The sequence below is a fragment of the Thunnus albacares genome, chromosome 4 (assembly GCF_914725855.1).
Source record: "Thunnus albacares chromosome 4, fThuAlb1.1, whole genome shotgun sequence".
NCBI classification, from domain to species: domain Eukaryota; kingdom Metazoa; phylum Chordata; class Actinopteri; order Scombriformes; family Scombridae; genus Thunnus; species Thunnus albacares.
This window is the reverse complement of record NC_058109.1, coordinates 19,842,813-19,861,235: the sequence shown is the minus strand read 5'-3', so window position 1 is coordinate 19,861,235 and position 18,423 is coordinate 19,842,813. Positions and strand designations below refer to the sequence as shown.

At 40.4% G+C, this 18,423-nt stretch overlaps 4 protein-coding genes across 5 annotated transcripts; 3 read left to right on the top strand and 1 right to left on the bottom strand.

Annotated features, from left to right (window-relative positions):
- The first annotated feature begins 213 nt into the window (after positions 1–213).
- On the top strand, positions 214–3,665 carry LOC122980221 (olfactory receptor class A-like protein 4). Its single transcript, XM_044347999.1, has 4 exons — positions 214–1,034; positions 1,344–1,607; positions 2,431–2,676; positions 2,906–3,665. Exons 1-4 carry the CDS (start codon positions 759–761, stop codon positions 3,116–3,118), a joined length of 999 nt encoding a protein of 332 aa, XP_044203934.1. The 5' UTR covers positions 214–758; the 3' UTR covers positions 3,119–3,665.
- Positions 3,299–15,565, bottom strand: LOC122980189 (olfactory receptor class A-like protein 4). 2 transcript variants are annotated; one of them, XM_044347961.1, is made up of 3 exons: positions 15,438–15,565; positions 5,147–5,356; positions 3,299–5,051 (listed from the first exon to the last, which is right to left on the bottom strand). In XM_044347961.1, exons 2-3 carry the CDS (start codon positions 5,231–5,233, stop codon positions 4,029–4,031), a joined length of 1,110 nt encoding a protein of 369 aa, XP_044203896.1. In that variant the 5' UTR covers positions 5,234–5,356; positions 15,438–15,565; the 3' UTR covers positions 3,299–4,028. The 2 variants fall into 2 exon arrangements, with proteins under 2 accessions (XP_044203896.1, XP_044203895.1); XM_044347960.1 differs by lacking the exon at positions 15,438–15,565 and having other exon boundaries at positions 5,147–6,259.
- On the top strand, positions 6,271–9,610 carry fndc10 (fibronectin type III domain containing 10). The gene is made up of 2 exons (XM_044347962.1): positions 6,271–7,589; positions 7,744–9,610. Exon 2 carries the CDS (start codon positions 7,892–7,894, stop codon positions 8,957–8,959), a length of 1,068 nt encoding a protein of 355 aa, XP_044203897.1. The 5' UTR covers positions 6,271–7,589; positions 7,744–7,891; the 3' UTR covers positions 8,960–9,610.
- Positions 12,125–17,265, top strand: ssu72 (SSU72 homolog, RNA polymerase II CTD phosphatase). The gene is made up of 6 exons (XM_044347983.1): positions 12,125–12,141; positions 12,235–12,384; positions 13,355–13,498; positions 15,572–15,711; positions 15,896–16,014; positions 16,316–17,265. The coding sequence occupies exons 2-6, from the start codon at positions 12,305–12,307 to the stop codon at positions 16,415–16,417; spliced, it is 585 nt and encodes a 194-aa protein (XP_044203918.1). The 5' UTR covers positions 12,125–12,141; positions 12,235–12,304; the 3' UTR covers positions 16,418–17,265.
- The last annotated feature ends 1,158 nt before the right edge of the window (positions 17,266–18,423 follow it).

The following is an 18,423-nucleotide window of genomic DNA, read 5'->3' as shown; positions in this document are numbered from 1 at the left end:
CAAAAAAGTAGGAGGTTGTTTGAAGATGTAATATATTTGTTACAATAACTTACACTTAATGAACCCACTGATCATATTCAGTACTCTTGTCCTGCACTCAAAACTTAAACCTCTCACTGTAGGGTTGAAGAGAGACATGTTGTGTGTTTAATATATTGTATATTCACTTAATTAACTTTCACAAAAGTGATATTAAGGTAATCTCACATCTTTAAGGAGAGAAGCTTGTTTGTTAGGTTTCAATATTATAGTGAGAGAGTTATATCAAACTTTTTGTGCATTTGCTGAAAACCTACCCACAAGCAAGTACATACATGCATATGAACAAACAGGCTTCCACCTAATGATGCCGTAATGAATCAAGCTGCAAAGGAAGCACATTTCATTCAGGGAAGCTGATTAATCTCTTGTGTTTCGTTAACTTGCAGCTTGAGCTCCCTGAAGAATAAAACACGGCTTTCTGTGAGCCTTAACAGGGATTATCGTACCGGAACGTAGCACAAAGACATGATGGCGTGATGACACTGACAGGATCAACTTCCTCCATTGGCCCAAAGAAGTTGACTGACTGCACCTGCAAACATCCAGAAGCACAAAACATCTGTAGAGTGATTTCTGTGGTGCCCACCATGTTGGCAGCAGGTTGGAGGATGATATTCACCTGACAGACATCAAAAATGAAGATTGAGCATGCTTTAAGGCTTTATATCAGCTGTTAAAACTGCTTCAGAGATAAGGTTGTTGAAACAGTGTCTACGATGAACGGGCCCATGGAAGAGAATGGAGATGCAGAGCTTGTGGGGATGGGACTTCGTGTCTCTGTGTCCCCTGCACAAACTGCCTTTTACATCATCCTGGTGATGCTGGGCATCCTGGGTAATGCCACAGTGGTTGGGGTGATTGGTAAGAGTGTAATCATGGACCGTGGAGGTGGACGTAACTCGGACATCATTATTATTAACATGGCACTGTCGAACCTGCTGGTGTCTGTGATGAGGAACACACTGCTTGTCATCTCAGACATGGGACTCGAGGTATGTAGTCTGCAAGATGAAAGCATATTTTGGGTTGTAAGCCGTTAAATTAGAGATGACAGCAATGACTAATATGTGGATGGAGCTTTCCAATCAGTCACACTTTTGTTAGTTTAAAAGATTTGACTTTTTTTTAAAACCAATTACAATAGCAACTGACTATGCCAAAGTGTGGATTTTTGTAAAATTTTTGTCTGGGAAGTTTGTGTTTGACAAAGTGTTCCAAGAGTTGGATGTCAGTACAGGATTATATAAGGAAAAGTGCCAAATTTGTGAATATTCACCCATCGCTCTCTTTTTTTTCCACAGCTGTACTCATCCAAAGAGTGGTGTCAGTTCCTCATGGGTGTCTGGGTGTGGCTGCGATCAGTCAATGTGTGGTCAACGCTCTTTCTCAGTGCCTTCCACCTGCAGACCTTGAGGCGGGTGGCTCCTACTATTGGGAACCTTCAAAGGCCTCGGGGCGCTCCCAGGACCCTACTGCTCAGTCTGGGCCTCATCTGGCTTCTAAACTTTATTTACTCCATTCCTGCTCATATCTTTTCCACTAGTGGGAACATGAACAGCACAGAGGTGAGAGAGAGCCTGATGCAACAGGTGGCTGTGGAGCTTTACTTAAAGGACCGTGCCAGTGGTTTTTACTGTTTTAGTCCATTTTCTGCTAATCATGTACACTTTACATCAGAACATTTTGTAAACCATACTACTGTGTGTTTTTAAATCAGCATGCACTTTTTTCATTTCAGGGATTCATTGGTTTCCATTAATTTTGTATTCTTTAAAAACTTGCTTGCCTTGTGTAACCCATCACAGTGAACAACAAATCCACATCTATGTTTGTCAAAGTCACATTATCGTTATGAGGTTATTAAGTGCAGACTTGGCAGAGCAGAATCCTGCCTGCAGTTGCGTTACCACACAATGATAATGTAAAATTGACAAAGAATTATGCTGACTTGATGTTTTCAGAGACGAACATCTCTGGAGCTTGCTAATCAATTAGTACAAAAATCAATGGAAAAGCAGTGGGTGTCTGGATTGGTACGAAAAACACATCAATCTAAAACTGCATAGCACTTATTCAACAATGGTCAACAAAAATGTGAAGTACACAGGACAGGGTTGGTGCTGTTCCACCAACACTGCATATTAAGGGCTCAATTTCAACTAATTGTTGGTTTAAAAATAGTTTGATTTGTGGATTGCTTCATGTTAATCCCAAGCAGATTCAAGCTTTTAACAGCATCAATCCCCTCCTAGATCAGTGGTGTTGTTACTTATATATATTTATATATGATGGCTGCAGTACTCATTTAGAAGAGTACTTCTCTCTAAACTCAGTATATGTGACCCTCTTTCCTCCATGTTGTGCCCTCTCTTCCTTCCTCTTTTCCAGACCCTGATGCTGGTGAGCAGCACAACACGCCCCCTGCTGGGTTGTGTGTGGAACTTTCCCTCCATCTTCAGTGGCCTGGCCTATGCCACCACATCCATGGTGATCCATGAAACAATTCCCATAATCTTGATGGCCTTTACCAACCTGGGCTCCCTTTACACGCTCTACACGCATGGCAGGATGCGCACCTCGGCGCAAGATGCACCCGTCATAAAGCGAGTACCAGCTGAGAGACGAGCAGCCAAGGTGAGGAGGAAGAGCTTGTCAAGAGTTCATTGAAGGCATGTTCATCATGTAGATAAGATGGGTAAATTAAACTGTTTATAACACAGTAGACTGGACACATTTGGAATGTAAAGAGCATGCATCTGAACTGTTTTAGCAACATTTGTGTTGGATTTAAGGTTAACATCTTTCATCAGGTCTCAATGTCTGAGTTTCATTTCCTAATTCTTTGCATTGTTTGTTCCTCCAGGTGATTCTCGCTCTCATCATGCTCTTCATTGCGTCCTGGGGAACCAGCATTATCTCTGTCAACTATTTCAACTACAACCGCGGCTCGTCTGCTGAGTTCCTTCTGGTCATTGCTCGATTTGCCAACATTATCTTCATTGCCATGTCACCAGCTGTTCTGGCAGTTGGCCACCGGCGGCTGCGTTCTTTCATGAAGTCTGTGCTCGATCACTGACCGAGCAACAGTACACTCTGCTGAAGCACTGCAGGTGCAACTCACATGATACTGCTAAGCTTAAACTGCATCATCCTTTAAAAAAAACAAAAAACATTTAAAGGAGCTTTTTCTGTGCCAGTCTCCATGTATGTGTGTGACTGTAGAGCTGCGTGATTGACTGGATGAAAGGCAACTGAAAGCATCTTTATGTAGATAAGGCTGATAGTTGGTGACACATTTTTATTTGTACAGTCCAAATAAATGGTCAAAAGAAAATAAACAAAAATACCATGGACATTTCCATCAGGATTTATAAAAAGAATGTCAAAAATATTTATTTAGATTACACTGATACATGAGTTAATAATTATCAAATACTGCCAATGTCTTGATCATTTTGCTTTATCGGTTAAGTGTAGAGTTGGTGTGATTTGAAAGCAGAATCAAAGGTTTACTGTTACTGTTTGAAACAGTGATTCTCACAGTGGTGTGAGTGGATACTTTGGATCACATGTAGGGTTGTTAATGAGAGACATGGTTTTATTAAAGGTATTAGTTACCATGATGGATTCTTTTATCTCCCTTTTTGCAAAACCAACCAACCAAATGTTACAGTGAGACAGAATATTGGCCCAGAATTCCAAATGTTTGGGTCTCTGGATCTGTTTGTAGGTTTATTGATACAACACAGGGCCAAAGTGGTTAATATGATGGTAAAACACAAAAGGACAGCGTATGATAAATCTGTAGCTTTGGACCTGGTAACAAACTTTAGTGGAGAGAGGATTGTTTTATTTATATTTTTGAGTTTTTCTATTTTGAGATTCAAGACTGATTGGACTTGGTTTGAGTTATTGGAAAGTTGTTTTTCTGAGCCTTATTCTTGGAAAACTTGTATTTTTCAGTGTTTAAAGGAGTATCAGTGCTGTCATTTGTTTGCCTTAACCTTCTCCTCCACATTTATGACCTGCCTCTCTTTTTGAACAACAAAAATGGTTTGTTTTCCCTTCTTTCCTTTAGTCTCTGGGGATTCATTCCCCACTTCAGCGTCTGCATTGTGACATTTAACAATTTTAAACCACCCAAGTATCATACCCATGATTTTCTTCCTCAGCTTACCATGTCCAAGTGCCACCACCATGGGACTGAATCCTACAAACAGTGAAGCAGAGAAATGAGCTACAGTCAGCAGCCCCTCAGCATGGTGTCCTCCATCATGGTTGTAGTATGTCACCGCGGCGACCTGTAGGGCCCAGCAGACCACGAAGAGTGACACCAGCGACATGATTACATGAGCTGCTTTACGCTCGGAGGAAACATGTTTGTCCAGCTCCCCATGGGTTCCTCCAGAGTGTCCCCCTGAGGTAACAGCTCTGATGTGCTTTGCCAGAGCGTGCAAGGTTGCCAGGTTGGTGAAAATCATCAGCACCAGTGGCAACACCTCATTGAGCGCCAACGAGCTGGAGGCAAAAGCTGAACCCTGTTCGTTGGAGGGGAACTCCCAGATACAGCCCAGCAGAGGCCTGGTGGTGCAGCTGATCACCATCAGCTCCACGGTGGCATTACCGTGAACATGGGTGCTATATACCAGAGCAGGGATAGAGAAGGCCAGATTAGCCCCCCACACCAGCCCCAGAACAATCCAAACTCGCCGCCTCTCCCGCTGCTGTGCGAGAGGTCCAAAGGTGACATGCTGCCGCCTCAAGGTAGTGCAGTGGAAGACGCTAAGCGCCAGAGTCACCCAACAGCCCACAGCTCGCCACCACACCCATAGCAGCATGAAGACACGACACCAGCCCGGAGACAGAGACACATCCAAGCCCAGGTCCGACACAAAGATGGGCACCGTGCGGAAAAGCGAGGTCAGCAGGTTTGCCAGTGACAGGTGCACCAAAATAGTGTCGGAGGGAGGGAGTCGCTGAGACGGACTCTCAATGGCTGTCTGAAAGACCTGCGAGTGAAGGAGAGAGAGGCAGCAACACTGAGAATAATCCTAACAAAAACATTCAGCTCAATTCATGAATAAAATGCTCCATGTTAACCCACCACATGGATGACCAAGATGTTTCCTAGGATGCCAGAAAAGACCAGGAGCCCAAACAAAATAGCATCGACAGTGAGGACCTCTGACATGGCATCATCCTCTGCATGGCAACACAGTTTGCTTTTTCTTTGTGAAATCCATGTGTATGAGAGTCAGAGAGAAACATCAAAGCTTCGTACTTGTATGCTCCACTACTGCTGCTGATGTTCCTCCTAGTGTTTTATATACACACACACAGACAAACAAACAGATTCATCACACGGATTCATCTTCGCTGACTCGACTCAGGGTCAATTTAGTCAAATATGTTGATGCTTTGAGGCAAGCACTTTCCATGTTTTATTTCCATGCCACCAACCGACTGCAAATGCGACGCTGTCTCTTGACCTGAACGATCACATCAGCAGGTGTGGGTCGTTGTTATTTGTTGTGTTCACAGCAGCCTGTTCCCATTAAATTATGCATACAAATTATCACTTGACTCTGGTATGGAAATGCGTGTTTGTGATGGACCAGTGATCTGCTTACTGCTTAGTTTTTTTCAGCAGTTCTACTTAATGTCCCATTACTACAGCAGCTTAGATAAATAACAACGGTTGATATCAGACTATCAGACATACCAGAAACTGCAGATCACACAGATTTCTTACCAGTTATCCCATGTGACATTTCAGGGACAGGTGGTGCTGAGCCAGTCCCACTGATGCAGCATTTTTCTCTCATTAATCAGCCATTCATACTCCCCTTGGTACTAATTGTCGGCTCGGTTGAAACGTTTCTCTCTTGGGATGAGGCAATCATTGCTTAGAATAATCTCATATAAGCACTACTTGATTAAATGTATTGTGAATTATGATGAAGATATAAGCTCAGAGAACAATGATGGGCAATGTTTGATTTTTTTCAATTGTGCTTGAGATAATTTATTATCAGGAGGCTTTTATCCATTTAAAAGCCTATAATGTAAAATATTAAACAGCAGAAACTTGGTTAATTGTATTACTCCTACTGACCACGACAGCTGCTCCTTTTTCATTATGATATTAAATTGAAAACATATGATGTAACCTATTTCAACAATCATTAAAGTTTTCCTAGTGGTGGGGCCCTTTCGCTTGATGGATGGACAAAATGAAAGCAACACCTGCACTACAGTGTGATGCAATTGGATGCACTTTCACCTGCAACAATGACTCCATTTGTGGAGAGTATATTGTTGAGTTTGAGTGTTGAGATTGTGTCAGAGAGGTCTTATTATAATTCAGAGCAAACTCTTTGGACTATAGATTCGTATTAGTAGTTTGTGTCATCACCATCAAAGTGGTGGAAACAGTGACATGAAGGTCTTAAAATACACTTCCATGCAGCACAACAACACAAAATACAGTCTTAAAAATTATCATAAAGTTGAGCACAGTCTGACACAGTCTCAACAAAATGTGAACATTATGAGCCTTACTGAGGTATAGTTGCAGTTGATTTAATTGGACTGCCTCCAGATTGTGGTGTTGCTTTAATTAGGTTCTGACTCAATGTAAACAACACATTTACTAAAGAAATTTAAGCAGCTCTGTTTTGCAGTAGCAGCTACTGCCCCAGCTGTGAGAATAAAGGGTGTGAAAGTGTATTTCTTTTCCTTTTTCTTGCATATTTCTACATGTGCAGAAACCAAAAAAACAGAAAATTCAGATATTGGATATGAAAGGTGAAAATGTATAAATATAGGTTTTATTTTAGCGTCATGGTGTAACTTCACCGCTGACCAAATGAATTAAACGATGAGTTCTGGAGCACCAAAGCAAATCTAGTTTACAGGTAGTTTATTGAATAATCTAAACCATAAAATGCTACCAACATCAAACTTTTTAGCACCTTTTGATACTCAGAAATGTTACCAACATATCATTTATAGGTTGCACATGTTGATTTATGATTTATGAATCAACACTAATAGTGATTTTTAGGCTACAGGCTGAATAAAATGCAAAAAAAAAGAAAGTTGAAACTAATAATTCAACATACTCTTCTAAATTAAATGTTAAAATAATAGAGGAGAAAGGATGCTGTTCTTTTTTAGGAGACTGTGATGGGTGTTACTGTGTACTGTGTTACGGTGTTTCTTGCTTTGATTAACAGCAGTTTGATGTTGGAAGCAGGATGTTGGTTAAAACCCTCCATCCGTGCTGCTCGTTGTCTCAGTATTGACAGTCACCTGGAGCACTGTGTGTGTGTGTGTGTGTGTGTGTGTGTGTGTGTGTATGTGTGGGATGATGACTCACGAACCGAGTGTTGATGACTACTATTTTGTGCACGCTCACGGTGCGCGCTCCGTCCACGTGCACTCTCGCACAGCAAGCATCAAACCTTTTACGTCAAGCCAGACAGGAAGAGGGAAAGAAAAATCTGATGGCACGATAGCCGGTTGCTCGCATCCCACCGAAAGAAGTAGGTGATTTTAAAAATTTTTTTTCCAGAAATGAATATGAACGCTGGTTGCTCGTATCATCATTTAGGTTGTATTACCTTCATTCTGCGAGCCAGTTCATCCCATGCAAGGTCACACTCGGAGCTGCACGATTAAATGTTATTTCTGTCGCAGATGCACACCCGCTCCTCTCGCCCATGGACGCGCTATCCTGCTGAAGCAGAGCTGATCTTATGGCAGTCATCATCATCATCATCAGCCCGCCTTGTACCAAACTGAATCAGTGTGCGTGAAAAATAATAACTCGACGAGAGGAAGGGAGATGAAAAGCCAACAACGACCATCATTGCTCGCCTTATCTGCGCTCCTGCTCTGCACGTTACACGAGGCAGCTGTGTCCAGCAGCAGCACGAGCAGCTCAGCATCATCAACATCATCATCATCAACAGCAACAGCAGCAGCATCAGCAACATCCCCATCAGAGGTGACAGGCAGGGATAATCTGGGGACGCCCCATAACTGGCTAAAACAGACTAACATCAGTTTCAACTATGGCAATCAAAGCCACGAAAGTAGGCCATCACCAAAGCTAAAAGAGGCGTCAGGCCATGTGAATCGCTTCTCGTTCAACACCAGCAGAGGCAACACTACTACTGTGATATCTGAAAGGGCTGGCAGAGCAAGCTGGGGCTCAGAGAAAGGGGTGTCACCGCTGTGTGCCTACCGTATGATCGAGGGAGGCATCGGGGGGCAGCTCTGCTTTCGACAAACACTGTTTGGGTACAAGTGTCACAAGGGAGACTGCAGAACTGTGGTGTCTTTGGGGAACCTTGTGGCAAATATTCTTATCAATGGCAGTGTACTGTTACAGTGGACCCATGAGGGAGAGTCCACAATGACCGGAGGGCTGGACGTCAAGACCGCAGTTGGACAGATGAGCGGCGGGGACTCTGGGACAAATTTAACAAGAGAGGAAACTCTAAAGTCTCACACTGTTTTCGGTGTTGGTCGCCGCCACAGACGGGGAGGATACGAGTTGAGCTGCTGGTGGAATGGGAGCTATACTCAGTTTGAGTGTGCCGGTGTCCATCTCGGATCCGGCTGCAGGGACTTTCTCCTGACCGACCTGCATGAGAACATCCCGTACCGCATCTGCCTACGCTCCCTGGTCCGTTCAGATCCAGCTCAGAGGGCAGACCAGAGGGACTGCGTAGAGTTTACTCTGCCGCCGTCCGGGATGCAGGACATTGTGATCGCCATGACAACGGTGGGGGGAGCCATTTGCGTGATGCTGGTCATCATCTGCTTGCTGGTGGCATATATCACAGAAAACATCATGAGCCCCACGACACAGCACTCATATTCCTACCGCACTCACTCCCGCCACTGAGGTTACACTAAAAAAAAAGATGCACTGCTAAATGAATAAAAGGGCCTACATTTAACGTCCATCATGACCATATCTAATCTCACAATCATCGTCAGTCATTGTCAATAATTATTTTTCAATTAGCCACATAATATGTCATGTGAATATGAATCGAAGCACAATCTAGTGTGGCTCTAGTGAAAGAAACGCAAATAACATGCCTTGTCAACCTCTGCGAGGATGCACTGAACCAAAAGTACTGATAATCTAAATTTAGTAAACAGTAGTTTACTGTGTAATTTTTCTGTTTAGGGGTTGTCTGTGATTGAGTCTGTCAATCTGTATGCTGGCAGCATTTATACAGCAATACAATTAATGAAATGCTTCAAGTACATCAGAAACAGAGTTGGGGTTTTTTTGCTAAATGTGCAGCCTGTGAAAGTGTCCATATTGATTGTGTCCTTGCTGGGGCACAGGAAAATAAACCTTTATTGAATTACTTTTTTTTCCACTTGACTAGTTTTGCTTTTAGGTCTGCATATGTATTTGTACCATTTTGTGAAGGGCAATACAATCTGGTGTACAATCTCCAAATACTGTGCCAAACATCTTGAGTTATAATGCCTTTATGTCCTGCTGTCAGTGAATAAAGTACCATGAGGTCATTTGTAATACTTTTCAACTTTCTTTATTTTTCTGTGTGTGTGTGTGTGTGTGTGTGTGTGAGAGAGAGAGAGAGAGAGAGAGAGAGAGTGTGTTAATGTATTCGCCTTCACATCCCCGAACAATTTTACAAGAATCAAAAACTGACAAGAATTTAAAATTATTGTACAAACACGAACGCTCACAAGCTGTGTGATGCTTGTTAATCACCAAAGAGAAAATGGAGCTTTATGCTATTAATGAGCTAGTGTTGTTGAAGGTAAATTATGTGTTTTCGGATGTTTTAATAGCAAACAAATTTAAATTAGGTTAAAGTATCAAAATCTAATTAGGAGTGGGAGATATGGTTAAAGTTCTCATCATTAGGTTATATATCTAATGTTATTTCACTATAGCAATCTGTAACCAGCTGGGTTTCTGTTTCTTGGCTGATCATGCAAATTAACTACCTGAATATTTGAAGTAGTTCATCACATAAATGTAATAATCATGTAAATATGACATAAAGCCTGTTCAGCAAACAGGCCAAATACTCTAAGAGACATTAAAGGCAGAGCTGCCACAGTATAAAAAGCATGACAAATTTGGCAAATTTATGTAGTCTAAGAGTATCATCATATAGATGATGATCAGATGAAATGATAAATCCAGTGGGGAGAATAAACAAAAGAGCTGCAATGATTAGTCAATTAATTGATTAGTTTCCAACTCTTAAATTAATCACCCACTATTTTGATAATCAATTAATCGTATGGAGTCATTCTTTAAGAAAATAATGTCCATATTCCAGCTTTTCAAATGTGAATATTCTTTCTGTAGTCTTCTATGATGGTAAACTGAATATCTTTGAGTTTTGGACTGTTGGTTTGGACAGAAGATAACATTCAAGGATGTCATCTTAGATTTGGGAAACAGTAATCAACATTTTCTGATATTTTATAGACCAAACAACTAATCGATTAATCGAGAAAATAATCAACAGTTTAATTGATATTGAAAATAATCATTAGTTGCGAAGCACAATATAATTTAAGAAACAAACAAAAGATATTGCAACTGCCATTATATACACTTTGAAGATGCAGTAACAACCATATGAATGTTGGGAAACATATACTATTCTAATCCTATCAATAATATAGAGGTAATATTACATATACTATTCTAATCCTATCAATAATATAGAGGTAATATTACATATACTATTCTAATCCTATCAATAATATAAAGGTAATATTTATGGACAGGAAGAGCAAAATGATCATAACACGTAGCGTAAACACAAAATATTGGTATTAAACATAGGATTCATAGGACAAATTACAGGGAAAAGAATGTCATCAAATATGGCCTAAAGTTACATATGCTATATATATTAATCAAGAATTTGAGACAATTTTAGTATTTTGCGTTTTTCACTCAAGTTGGTTTTGATCAGTGGTGGAACAAAGTACTCAGATCCTTTACTTAAGTAAAAGTACCAATACAGCAATGTAAAAATATTCCATTACAAGTAAAATCCTGTATGAAAAATCCTACTTCAGTAATAGTCCGAAAGTATTAGCAGCAAAATTTACTTAAAATATTGCAGTAAAAGTAGTGGTTTTGTCCCTCTGACTGATATATTATTATATATGACATCATTAGATTATTAATACTGAAGCATCAGTGTTAGAGCAGCATGCTACTGTTGTAGCTGCTGGAGGTGGAGCTAGTTTACTTTATATACAGTTAGCTAGTTTAGTCCAGTGGTTCCCAACCTAGGGGTCAGGGCCCCTCCAAAGGGTCACCAAATAAATCTGAGGGTCATAAGATGATTAATGGGAGAGGAAAGAAGAAAAAACAAAGTTCTGATACACAAATCTGTTTTTTAGTGAAATATTGAATCATATGAACATTTATTGAAGTGAAACCATGTGAGAAGTTTAGAGGAAAAAATCACTGTTTGTTGGAGCTGTTAACAACTCATAGACATCTGAAATGTGACCCCAACAGCACACTGCTTTTTGTAAGACATCAAAAGCCAAAAAGGTTGGAAACCAATGGTTTAATCTTTAATAATGTGTTGTATTTTAAAAGTTTGTTATATTATCCATTGTGTCAAATCTCCATCTGCAAAGTAACTAAAGCTGTCAAATAAATGTAGTGGAATAGAAAGTACAATATTTTCCTCTGAAATGTAGTGGAGTGGAAGTATAAAGTAGCATCAAATGGAAATACTCAAGTAAAGTACAAGTATCTCAAAACTGTCACTAAATACAGTGTTTGAGTAAATGTACTTCGTTACTTTCCACCACTGAAGTATCACGATTAACTTGTGTCACTAGTATTTTTGGAAACTCTCCTGTGTTTTCACATGGCTACTTATACTGTAGCAATATATATATATATGTATAACTTTCAAGGAAAGTCTATTTTTCCACAGCATGTTTGTTTATTGACGTCACGTCATGACACGTAGCAAACCCCGCCCTCCAATGACATCACTACATAAAGCCGTATTCTGCTCTCTGAGCTCCGCCATTTTAACTTCCTGGTTGGTAAGAGGGCGAGCCCATCGCACAGTATTTGTACTCGAAACGCTTTCTAATTTAGTGTAACATAGGGGTCTGTCTTGTTATTATTTCTTACAGGGATCAAACTAACCACCTCTCTGTTAGTTTCCGACAGCTTGTATCGACTAGTTTCAGCCGGGGAGTCGCGATGCCGAGCCACCCGCTGCGTGTAGCGGTTGTGTGCTCGAGCAACCAGAATCGCAGTATGGAAGCGCACAATATCCTCAGGTAAAGACGAGCCGCCGGGACGAGAAGAAACGGGAAACGACTGCGAAGTGAACGAAATATGTTGGGTATCGAGCCGTTATCTAAATGATGATGACCCCGATGGCAGTCCGTCGGGCCTCAACGCAGTTTAACAATGGACCCGCACCCCTGAGTGTCACACCGGGGCTACAGCGCACTTTAAGCGCCGCTTTATAACTAGGTTTCACGTTTACAGGTGCCTTTTTAAAGTAAAAGGTCCACAAAGCTTTTGCTTTCAAACAGATTCAGGGCTGTCAAAATACCGGCCCAAGTTGTTTTAGTAGTTTATTTCCCCCCCTCCCCACACACACTCACACATGCATATGCTGACAAGAGCGCCCCCTGTAGAGAAATATCCGGAAGGGAGGAACTGCAGCTGTGCAACACTGGATGACTTTTAAAATCTGATCAGTCCCCACATTCACACACGTTTGGTACATTTGTGTTGTTAAGTAGTTCTTGGACAGATGTGGGTATGTTCAACTAGGAGAGCTCAGTGGAAACTTGCGTGCCAGGATTGGATTGGAAACCAGTGTGTCGGTCTAGAATAAAATGTTTATGGACTAAAATAGATTCCTAATAGTGGACTGTCACTTGTGGTCAGCTGAAGTTTAAAAAAAAAATCTTTTTATAGAACTTTTCTGTATTATATCAGTTTGTCTGAGTTGGTAATGATTTTTTTTTTATTCAGTAAGGGTATGGCTGTAAATGGTCCTACAGGCGTGTCCAGTGATGTCTTATTTCAACCTGTGACATAAAAGCCACTTTTCTTACTTGAACACTCAGTTTCGATCTTGTTTCTGAGGAGACAATTGGAAAAGCTGATTTCATAGGTTTCCTATGGATGTTGAAAGCCCCGATTATTTTATTCTGCTTGTATGTGATGGTTTCTTGTATCTAATGTTGATGCAAGAAATGTTATTTACTCTCTTGTCCTTTTTCCTTTTTGCAGTAAACGTGGATTTGATGTTCGTTCATTCGGGACAGGGTCTCATGTGAAGCTACCCGGTCCTGCCCCGGATAAGCCAAATGTGTATGACTTCAAAACGACATATGAACAGATGTACAACGACTTGGTCCGCAAGGACAAGGAACTGTATCCCCTTCTCACTCATTTTTACACACACACACACCTTAAACACAGAACTGGAGGCCAGATAAGTAAACACATGTACATGTGTCTTCATTAGAAATTAATCTTTGTGGGAGTTCAGGAAGGTATGATTACTTGGAGCAGCACAGCGGACGGGACTGCAGCGATGGGTAAATGACATGCAGGGATTTTAAAATGTGCTTTGTTGTTTAAACCTATAAAATACAGGTGATTGGGGGGGGGACACCTGGCAATACAACAGCCGTGAAGCCGTAAATGCAGTTTGGTGAAGATCATGATGGAGTTTTTTTCCTGAGAACATCGACACAGGTTTTGATTTACATCTAAAGTCACCTCTAAAACCGTAATTTATATCTAGTGTGAGAGTATTTGATTAACCACTATTCTTCCTTGCTAATGCACTTATAAAATATTGTACCTTTCCCCTCTCTACTATACGTAGCTATACAGTTACAAAACATTTGGTCTTATGTGAGTGGTTATGCTGCTATGATAACCCACAAAGATGTTAATTGTCAACCCTTTCATAAAGCAGACACATTTCGCTAATTAGTATTAATTGTAATGTAACTCGGGTGTCCTTTCGTAATTGTTTGTGCATCAGTGGTAAAATATTTGTAAGGGGGAACTTCCTAAAAAAAAAAGCAACCACAGAAGAACTTCATTAAAGAAGAACAGTGGTCAAAAGTAGACAAATTCACAGGAAAAAAAAAAACACCGCAAAAAACTCTACAGGCTGTTTCCAGGAGCAGACTATTTAATCCTGGTTTAAGAATGTGCTTTCTTAAACACATATTAACTGGATTATGTGCTAATAGAATTAGTGTCCCAGAGAAAATTATAGATAGATTTCAACCACTTGTCTTAATTAACAATAATGAAAATATATTCATATGCCACTGATTCAAAGGTGCTCAAAAAAAGCTGGAGTGCACCTTAAAAGGCCTGTAACTTGGTGGAATTGGGCGGAGGAGCAAAAACTGAAATGGTTAACTTTATTGCATTTTCTTAAATTGTGAAAATAATTTAATCCAAATTATTAGGCTGCTCGGTTAGTGCCTATCTGGCTGCTGCTGTTGGTCTTCACTGAAATAGCTAAAATGCAGGTTTATTTAGGCTTTCTTATAGTCCTCCAGTAACTAATCTTCCTTTGGAAAATAGGTAAGATTTATTAAAAACGAGATTAAATGTAGGTCTATTTCTAAACATGTGAGAGAAAGCCTGTTTTAGTTAACCTGATATAAAAAACCACTTCACTGTACAATAAGGCTTAACCCTCCTCTGGGAAACTCACCATTTATTTTATTTTTTTTTACTTGCAATAGTGTTGTTGCTAATAATGCTACTGTATTGCAGGTGTAAGTTTTGTCATCATACTGTAGGTTAAGATGTGAAATCTGTGTTGTTGCATATGAAAGGTGCCTTGTTAGAAACTGTAATGTAATATAAATGCAAGATGTACATGCTACCTCCCATATAACTCAACTATTTGTAGTATTGCGACCTTGCATGGATTTCTCAAATATAGTGCACTATTGTGGACAATGCACCATAGTGGTTGGTCTTTTTTTTTTAATCTCAGTGCCTGGTCAGATGGTCATGTAGTGATACTGAGTCGCATGGACAACTTCAGCTGTGTCTTGGAAATATTAATAATGAATTAATCACAGTTAAAAGTTTTCAGTTTTACGGTTATTGCCCTGAAATGCCATTCTTCTATTCTCCTGCTGGGGTTTTCTCAATGACTACTAATGAATGATAGGTGTAGATTTCACAAACACCACTAGAGGGGGCTGCAGCTCGTCTAATGCAAACACCACTGACACCACTGAAGTGTGTATTCACCTGTTCCTGTGATATGACCGAGACGTAACCCTACGAATTCAAACAAAGCACACAGTCTCATCACATATCTGAATACCTGTTTCCACACAGTCGTCCCAGGCTACTGCAGCCACTTCCCAGTGCTCGGCTGATTGTTTCTGAGTGTGTTGTGTGTGACCTTGAAATGTTTCTCTCGCTCCTGCTGTGTTCCTTGACCTCCCCACTCTTCAGATACACACAGAACGGCATCCTGCACATGCTGGACCGCAACAAGCGCATCAAATTGAAGCCGGAGCGCTTTCAGAACTGCAAGGATAAGTTTGACCTGGTCATCACCTGTGAGGAGAGAGTCTATGACCAAGTGCTGGAGGGTGAGGCTTCTTATTTAAAAAAAAAAAAAAAAAAAAAAAGTTTAAGGGTGTAGCTACTAATTCAGAGCAAGAACATTATCACAACATTGACTCATGGCAAATTTTCTAACACTCACTTTGTATACAGACCAGATTTTTCACTCTCTCTCTCTCTCTCTATCTCTCATCTGTTGTCGCTCCCCAGATCTGAACTCAAGAGAGCAGGAGACTTTGCAGCCCGTGCACGTCATCAACGTAGACATTCAGGATAACCACGAGGAAGCCACGCTGGGCGCCTTCCTTATCTGCGAGCTGTGTCAATGTGTGAGTCACTGCTGCACGGGCACACTGAGGGCAAGGTTTAAGGCTTTGAGCGGTTTAACAATTACATTATGCAGTAAATATCTGGGTAATATTAGAATAGTTGTACGTGTATTTAATCTGCTAATTGTTGTGCTTCTAAAAGAGATTCTGTGGTAGGTTAATGAAACGCTGTTGATGTGTATAATTTCTATAGATTCATGCATGTTGTACATTGATTTGAGGTTGTTGGTGCAGCTGAGCTGTGTGTGTGTGTGCGTGTGTGCAGGCTGTGTTTAACGCGCTTCCTCCTCCGCCCCTGCAGATCCAGCACACCGACGACATGGAGAATGAAATCGACGAGCTCCTACAAGAGTTCGAGGAAAAGAGCAACAGGCCTTTTCTCCACACTGTCTGCTTCTACTGATACTCAACAGAGATTTGCAATAAACACAGACTCAGATCACAAGCAATCAAACAATAGTATATAGACAAACACACACACAGTTCATCTACAACACAATTCATGCACATTCTGTGCCTACATAGACATACACACACACACAGCTTTGGGTCAGGACCTAACAAATGGCTGCTGTCGGACATATTGGTGATGATGGGTTTTTCCTCTATGCAGAGGACGGACTCGCTGCTCTCGCTCTGCCTTTATTCCTCCGGATCAAGGTCAGGCCAAGGTCCTCCCTCCATCCCAGTCCAGTGAAATCACTCAACCATGTCTCCTCAGGGAGAGCCATAACACCCACAACACACAACCCCCAGTCAAACAACTACAGTTGTCCCAAGTCCTTCTGATTTTGTTGAGTACAGCATTATGATGCTGATTTTTTTTTTTTTTAAATTTTTTTCTCCTCCAGATGAAATATAACTGTAATTCATTCAAGCATATATGTCAGATTTTTATTCCTGACCTGGGACAGTGTAAGTGTGTGTATTGGGGTCAGACAGGGAGAAGAATTAGTTGAATTGAATGCGTGTTTCTTTTGTGCGACCATGTGTTGTAGATTAGTTAGCATTAAGTTAAAGTGGCTGGGCTAATAATGAATAACCAAACCTAGACCTCTCTGAGGCTCTCTTCTGATGTATTTCCAATATAATGTGTTGATTCATATTTAAACTTGGATATGCTATCTTTCAGGGCATAGTTTTTGTTTTTTTTTCTTTTGTAAATGTTAAGGAATTGAAGCATTGTCAGCTCAGAGTGCCTGATTTTTCTGTATGTACATATGAATCCACTAAAAGAATCTCTAAGAAACATTTCATGACTCTTTATTTGCTTTGTGACATTTAGTTCATGGTTGTTTCATGTAAGAGTATTAATGTAAAATTGTTATGCTAAACTTTTAGCATTCATATGTTAACTACTACCACCACAAACTGCTAATAGAGATGTCAGGTCATTTTCATGTTTGATTTACATGGTACAGACCTCTTGTTTGATTATTTTACAATATTTCAACAGGTGAGGGTGAGACAGAAATGATTTAAACCATGTCCTCGTTTTGACTTTAGACAGTCATTGCTCACCTCCATCTTGGGGTTCAACCAGAGAAACTTTGGGCTGCAACTAAACGATACTTTTCATCATCGATTAATCTATTTATTGTTTCCTTGATTAATCATTTAGTTGTTTGGTCTATAAAATGTAAGAAAGTGGTGAAAAATGTCTGTCACTATTTCCCAAATGCTTTGCTTTGCTTTGTCCTTCCCACACTCCACAACCCAAAGATACTCACTTAATTATTAAAGAAACCAGTAAATATCCACATTTAAGAAGCTGGAACGAGAGAATTTTAATTTTTAGTTTTTTTTCCTCAAAATTACTATCAGAACAGCTGTTGATATATTTATTTTTTTGTCAATCAATTAATCCAGTGGTTCACAAAGTGGGGTCTGAGGTCTTTGAAGTTGTCTTGGGGGTCCCAGACATGGATGTATTATAAGAGCTCTTCTAATACGTCCATGGTCCCAGGCAAAAAAGGGGAATAATTTATTTCACTATAATTCCATCCATAACTAACACAATGGCAGATTGTATGACTATGGTCATGGGTATCATACACTTTCTGTAACAACACATCAGATGGGGGGCCCTGACACAAAATCTTATCAAAAGGGGGTCTGTGGTCTAATTTGTGTCAATTTAGTGTAATCCTTGATGTGAAAAACTTTGAGAACCACTGGATTACTGGTCGAGTAATCCAGGTGTGCTAAATTAAGTTTTAAACCTGGGTGGATGACATTTAATATGTTTGTAATATGGAGACTATGTATAGTTTTCTACCTATCGAGAACCGCAATATGTCGTTACTTACTTTTACTCTCAGCTCAGTTTTAATCAACCAATCTAACTGGCTGCGTTATGTTCAATGTAAATGACAAAGACAAACGACCGTTAGCTTAAACAAAATGTCG

Bases quoted from the DNA above. Each gene is read 5' to 3' on its own strand.
- LOC122980221 (XM_044347999.1), top strand. From the start codon at position 759: ATGAACGGGCCCATGGAAGAGAATGGAGATGCAGAGCTTGTGGGGATG. The intron at 1,608-2,430 runs GTGAGAGAGAGC...CCTCTTTTCCAG, and splicing joins GGAACATGAACAGCACAGAG to ACCCTGATGCTGGTGAGCAG. The intron at 2,677-2,905 runs GTGAGGAGGAAG...TTGTTCCTCCAG, and splicing joins CTGAGAGACGAGCAGCCAAG to GTGATTCTCGCTCTCATCAT.
- LOC122980189 (XM_044347961.1), bottom strand. From the start codon at position 5,233: ATGTCAGAGGTCCTCACTGTCGATGCTATTTTGTTTGGGCTCCTGGTC. The intron at 5,052-5,146 runs GTGGGTTAACAT...CTTCACTCGCAG, and splicing joins ACATCTTGGTCATCCATGTG to GTCTTTCAGACAGCCATTGA.
- fndc10 (XM_044347962.1), top strand. From the start codon at position 7,892: ATGAAAAGCCAACAACGACCATCATTGCTCGCCTTATCTGCGCTCCTG.
- ssu72 (XM_044347983.1), top strand. From the start codon at position 12,305: ATGCCGAGCCACCCGCTGCGTGTAGCGGTTGTGTGCTCGAGCAACCAG. The intron at 15,712-15,895 runs GTGAGGCTTCTT...GTCGCTCCCCAG, and splicing joins CTATGACCAAGTGCTGGAGG to ATCTGAACTCAAGAGAGCAG. The intron at 16,015-16,315 runs GTGAGTCACTGC...CCGCCCCTGCAG, and splicing joins TCTGCGAGCTGTGTCAATGT to ATCCAGCACACCGACGACAT.